The sequence below is a fragment of the Mustelus asterias genome, chromosome 17 (assembly GCF_964213995.1).
Source record: "Mustelus asterias chromosome 17, sMusAst1.hap1.1, whole genome shotgun sequence".
In the NCBI taxonomy this organism is placed as follows: domain Eukaryota; kingdom Metazoa; phylum Chordata; class Chondrichthyes; order Carcharhiniformes; family Triakidae; genus Mustelus; species Mustelus asterias.
The window spans coordinates 55653553-55660206 of NC_135817.1; the positions used below are offsets into that span (position 1 = coordinate 55653553).

The following is a 6654-nucleotide window of genomic DNA, read 5'->3' on the forward strand; positions in this document are numbered from 1 at the left end:
TGAGTTGATGTGAATTTGTTTCATGTACAATTAACAGATAAATTAACAGAAATTGCATAGAGGCTTAAGAAGTTTTGTGCAATTGAAGAAAGTACATTATGGGAATGGTACTTTTAAAATGCTAATGTTCTTTGAATATAGAAAATAAGCTATCGTGCAGGAGTATTTCTGTTCATTATAGGAAAGATTTTGTTAACAAATACTATTTAACACTTTCAACTGTTTAATTTGTCTATGGCCCAGTCTTGAAGTTGAACTGTAACAGGAGGAGACGGAAGTTAACCATTCCCTCAACATTTGTGTGGTTTTTTTTGAGCTACTATGAAATATTTTTAAACATTTGAAAAAAAATAGCCTGTGAACAAAGCATAAATCTGAAAATTGTCCAGCAACTTTGGTGAAGAGGAGAATGTGAATTCTAAATCACTGACTAATTTATGCTGCTCTGCCAAAACCTTTGAAATCCTGATGAGGTTCAGTTTTTGCAATGAGGTTATTGCATTTGCACATTAACCATTAAACAAGCAACATAAAATCTAGTAATTGCCATTGTGCTTTCAACAATGTGACAATTATTAATGACTGCAATCATGCTCTTTTGCCCCAAAAGTGAGCAATTGATGAGACTCCACACTTTACTTGAATTGAGTTGTTGGAAATGTTAAAAATATTTAATGCTTTTTCCTTTCAATCGTTTCCCCTCTATCCAATGTTCTTTAATTCTCTTTCTGTACCTGTTTTGACATTGAATTCATTCATTTAAATTTACCCTCTTTCTCATCCTTGTTTTTATAATTCTTTAATCTCATTAATATTGGCAATACAGATGTATGCCCTGTTTGCCAAGATTCCAGATCCACATTTTGCTCAATTTTGTTAACTGCTTGCAAATCCAGCATTTTGGTGAAGATTTTTAAAACCTAAACATGTGCACAAGCTAACATTGTTTTATGTGGTAGTCTAAAATCTGGGCTATAGGATTAAAATCCTAAATTGCAGCACAGGAGGAAACCACATCGAACCAAACAAAGAAACTGCCCATACTTTCTACAGTTTATTTCCTCCTAACCACTTGAATCCAATTTGCTATTCATAATTTCGTACCCTTAATCTGGTCCAATAGTCTTGAGTCAAAGATGCTTTAAAAGTATGTGTGCATACATCCACTGTATTTTTCCCATCTACCATATCTGTAACTTCCTCAAACGTGGTACTTTTCATTCTTCCTTTCTGAAATTCATGTTGGTTGCTCCTCTCCATCTAAATGTTTAAACTATATAGATTCCAAACTTGTTGCTACCATGGATGTTAACTGGATTATTATTTCCCAGATTAACCAATCTTTCTTTTGTGAAAATGGGTATTAGATTGGCTAATCTGCAGTCATCTGGCACACTTGCACTTAAAACCAGAAATATAATTGTTAGGATTTTTGCTGTTTTCCCCCATTTCCTTCATAATATAAGAACATTACAGCAAAGAGCAAGAGTAGGCAATTTAGCCCCTCGAACCTACTCGGCCATTTAATATGACCATGACTGATCTAATCTTGGCCTCAACTCCCCTTTCCTGCCTGTTACTGTAGCCCTTCAAACACTTATTAATTAAAAATCTATCCACTACTTCCTTAAATTTAATGTCCTAGCTCTGGAGAAGTGAATTCCACACACTGCAAGCCTTTGAGAGAAGTAATTTCTTCTCCTCTTTTAAATTTGCCACCCTTTATCCTAAAACTGCAATCTCTTGTTCCAGATTGCCCTACAAGAGGAAACTTCCTCACCATGTCTAATTTGTCAATCCACCTTATCTTGTACACCTCAATTAGGTCTTCTCCCATTCTTCTAAACTCCAGGGAGTATAGGCCTAAACTGCCCAATGTCTCTACGCAAGACAAGCCCCTCCTCTCTGGAATCAATCTAGTGAACCTCCTTTGAGCCGTCTCCAATGCAACTACATCTCCTCGAGTAAGGGGACCAAAACTATGCAGTATTCTAAGTGTGATCTCACTACTGCTTTGTACAGTAGTAGCAACACTTTATTACTTTTATATTCTATTCCTTTGACAAATGCCAAGATTCCATTTGCCTTCCTTATTACCTGCATACTAGTTTTCTGCAGTTCATGTATGAGGACACCCAGATCCCTCTGCACTGAAGCACTCTGAAGTTTCTCTCCATTTAGATCATTTGCCTTTGTATTTTTCCTACCAAAATGGATAACCTCACATTTATCCATATTAAACTTGCATCTGTCAAATTTTGCCCCATTCACTTAACCTATGGTACTATCCCACCTGTTTTAGGGTAATCTGCAAATTTGACTCTGGTACCTACTATCCCTGTATCCAAATCATTAATATAGATTGTAAATAGCTGGGGTCTAATGACCAAACCCCCTCAATCTTGAATGTGTCCCACCAGATCCTGGCACATTTGCTTCCTTTAGTTTATCTTTTCTAACATTTTACTTTTGATTTGGGATATCTCTCATCTCGTGTAATAAACCACCAAGTGACCCAAAACTTGTTTCTCCCTCTGATCAGAATAATGAAGCTGGTGAATTTTAGCTGATTGCAGCTGTTCAAGGAGGCTTTTCAAATTGTGCTTTTTAAAATCTATACAGGCACAAGTTGAAATTGAGTGGAATAAACCAATGAAATTAGTAATTGCTCAATATAGTCCTTTTAAAAGTGAACTTCAGTGATTTTAAATTCTGGTTACTTACAGGTGGGTAACTTGGGAAAATATATCCATGATAAACCAATATTCAGTTACTTTTAATAAAATTGCAGGATATCGCACCTAAATACAGCAATGAATATTTAAATTAAACAGTTATGTTCTATTATGCTGACCCAAAAGACTGGTTCATTAAAGATTTTACATTTGTAATTATGCAAAGTTATTCATGTAGAAGTCTGAACCATAACTTCGCTTTGTAAAAATTGCAAGTTCCCAGTTGCACCCAAAGTAAAAACTCTGTCCAAAGTGTCTAAAAGAGAAATATCTCACTTTCCTTTGTTTAAATCTTCTTTAGGTTTGGATAAGATTGAATTCCTGCAAAGCCATGAAAACCAAGATGTTTATCAAAAAGCATTTGATCTAATAGAGCATTATTTTGGTACAGAAGAGGAGGAAGATGCCAATATTGTTCCACAAGTTGATCTTAATCAACAGCAATACATCTTTCAGCCGCATGAAGCTCAGATGGAAGGGTTTCAGCTGTAAACACGATCACAGAGGACTACTGACTCCACTTGAGACATACATGCACACACACTTCTGCCAGCGCTGTTGGGACTGACAAGTTTGTGGGAGGGGAAAGAAGGAACTGCACCTGGACACAATGATGATTATACACCTATACAGGTGAATGATGCTAGTAAGAACTTGCTCAGAAAGCTGAATGGTTCTTATTAACAAAAGGTTGTATGTAGGTGTATAGAAAAGCACGTATTTACATACAGCACACTCTACAAAGCTACATTTGGGAACCACACAAAAAGTATGCTATATATGAAGGTTGTATTCTTGTGTGTATAATAATATATGTATATAAACATTCAAATAGGGGTTAGGGAAAACTCAGCAAATTTGCACCACCTGACTCTTCCATCTTAAATACTTGTATCCTTTGCTGTGGCTCTGTTCTTTCTGTTGTGATGTTTAATATTGCTGATTTTTTTTTTTGTTTAAAAATCAAACTGGTGCAATATCAATGTAGGTAAACTGATGGACTGTGTACCCAGTAATGCCCTGCATCTAATAACTTTTCACTTGCATTTTATATAATTAATGACAGATCTATTAGAATGAGAATTGTGATCATTCCTTACTGTGGTTTAATTGAGAGATGGCTGGTTTGATATGGACATTACTTCCTCCTGCTCAGTTTTATCAATCTGGCCCATCGCACCAGTGAGACGGGATCTACTGAACTACTTAATCTTTACTTTGTGGAAACTCTAAACATAATGTAAAAGAATTTTTTTCTAGCTCCATATTTTAAAACGCTCTTGTGAAAATTAGACAAGATTTCTGTGGAATTGTGAAGCAGAGACATTTAAGTTAATGCACATAAGGATCTGTGATTGGTAGTGAATTATATTGCATCTGAGAAAAATCAGCAATTCAGCAGTAGGAAATGTTGGAACTACACTGGCAACAACCGAAATGACTAGTATACAGTAAATGCACTGGAAAGTCATGGAGTAGAGGTTTATTCTAGAACCCATTCTGATATCTGTATGCATTTAAGATGTGTTTAGTGCACTTTGTACATTAGAACCGGAAATCATTTTGCTTGTTAGTTCACATTTAATTAAAATCCTCTTGCCACTTAGGAGTGGTGTTCTGGGCAATGTAACTGCCATTCTTTTCAGAAAAAGATTAAAATAAGGAGCCCGCCCCAGCTTTCCTTACCTCCGGTATTGTGCAATGTAGCCCAATGGTTTAGTGAGTGCAAACTGGAGAGAAGTGTGATGGAAGAAATGGCTCGCACTGAAAAGCCATGAAGAACAATCATAGCAAAATCTGAACAAGAGGTTCAAACAAAATTGCTTGTCAAGAGTGTATTTTTGAAGACTGTCACTTTACAAATCTTTCATTGATGCAAATCAATGGCAATTATGCTGTTCAGCTGACCTCATCGCTTCCACCTTCTAATGACCTACCAATGTTCATTCAGATATTCAAATTCCTGTTGTATAAGAAAAGGACTACTGGTTTAGGCTAGAGTCCCAAAAGCTGAAATTGTTTGTCTGTGCCATGCCTGCATCACATGAATATTAACAGTCATGGTGGGTATGCAGTTAGTACAGTTTTGTGACCATATTCGTGATACTGTGACTAATGCATATTTCTTTACTTCATTGGTACTTGCTACCATTTGTAGGGGTATGAGTTGCACTGGTCGAGCTCCAATTGTATAAAGGAGTGGCTATGTGCTTTCTAAAATATAACTTTAACATGCCATTCTTTCTCTTTATTGATTAGATGAATCCAATTAATATACTTTCCCCTCGATGTTGCTCTGTTGCATATTCTTTAGAGACATTGACAACTTGCTATCCAGGCCTCTGCCAGTCAGCTGCTCTAGAGGCACAGAAGTGTCATTCAGTGGTGGTTGTTCCACTCTCCCTTTTTTTTTGGACCAAGATTTGGGAGCAGGTCACATGCCACCATATTTTCACAAGACAGAGTTGGAATCAACAGCTGACCAAAGCAAGCAGAGTGAATCATCTGTACATTTCATGGCAATTCACTGGATTCTCTGCTACTCTGTACAATTTTAGAATTAGTTTGATCTATTACTTAATCTAACTGACCTCTCTTCCCTCTGTTTCCATGTTAGTAAATTGGCATCTACCATACCAACCCTATTTTTTTTGCATCTGACATTTTGCCACATGCTACCTGGTGAATTGGATCAGGGTGGAGGTGACCAGCTGTACACATCTACAGTTGACTTTGATTTCCTGTGTAAAATGAGAGCTGAAATTGGGGCAGTAAATTAATATCTGAAAACAAAGGGTAATAAAGGTTATTAATGGCAGAATTTCAGTAGATAATGATTCTTCTACGAGCAATATTGCAGTACAGGCAACAGCTCCTTTTTAAAATCAGCTACACGTTGCCAGTGCATTCTTGAAGAGTAACCTCAAGTGAAACAATGTTAAACAAATCTGAATTTCTTCATCAGAATTCATGTATAATCTGGAGTCAGGTTCTTGACATTTTGCATCAAAAAATTGCAATACTGTACCTGTGCAGTACATTGCTAAATTAAATGACTTAAAATAAAAATGTAAATTTAAATACAATGCTACTCACTAGTGATGGTTGTAGAAGGTGGGGTAAAGTGAAGGAATGAGTTGTGGAGTTAATGGGGTAGAGGGGCAGGATCATCAACGAGCTTGAAAGATTTACCCAAAGGCTGTTGGATGATTTTTCTTTTGTTGGTAAAGCTCCTTGTAACAGTGAATTTCATTATTGCCTAATTCACTTTGGAACTGCGTTCTTTGTTTAGATCGCTTTTGTGAAGATTTCCATTGCTGCTTCAATAAGTTAGAAGTTTGACAATCATTTTGTTGTTGACATTCAAGGGGCTGGTGTTTCAACAGTTTGCTTCAGTTCATTGTATTTCTAGTTGCATTAAATCTTCATTCAACAATTCTTTTCCGTGGGACTCAAGTAATTGCACCACGTCTGCCTCCTTCACTTCTTCAGAACCAACTTGTGTGGCTAAGTTAGTGATTTTTGAATTGAACTTTGGGGGACAATGAAACTCATTTGGACTGTTTTTCACCACATATCATTCATGCACACTACCCTAACTTCATCCCGTGAATCAGCAATATTGTTGATACCCTTAGATATTGTCATCGCACCAAAATACCCTGATGGTTGGCTTATTTTCACTCTTTTAATGAGCTGGAAGAAGGTATGACATAAATAATTTTAAGTTGCTATTGCCCCTTGACTCGGGCTATAGCCATGAAGTTGGGTGACGGAAACAACCTTAACATTTTCCAGTAAGTCATCAAAGTTGATGGGATGACCTGAGACATTATCTTAAGACAATTAATATCATGAAGTCAATATTTTCTTTGGCACAATATTCCTTCCAAGCAGGGATCGAGTATGGAGAAAACCA

The 6654-nt window shown here is 36.6% G+C and overlaps 1 protein-coding gene across 1 annotated transcript in view; it reads left to right on the forward strand.

The window, feature by feature from the left end:
• The window catches only part of LOC144506502 (importin subunit alpha-5), a 48709-nt gene extending 42537 nt beyond the window's left edge, over window positions 1-6172 (forward strand). The window contains exon 14 of the mRNA XM_078232707.1: window positions 3037-6172. Coding sequence (XP_078088833.1) covers window positions 3037-3227 — 191 coding nt within the window. The 3' untranslated portion in view covers window positions 3228-6172. The remainder of the gene's footprint in view (window positions 1-3036) is intronic.
• The last annotated feature ends 482 nt before the right edge of the window (window positions 6173-6654 follow it).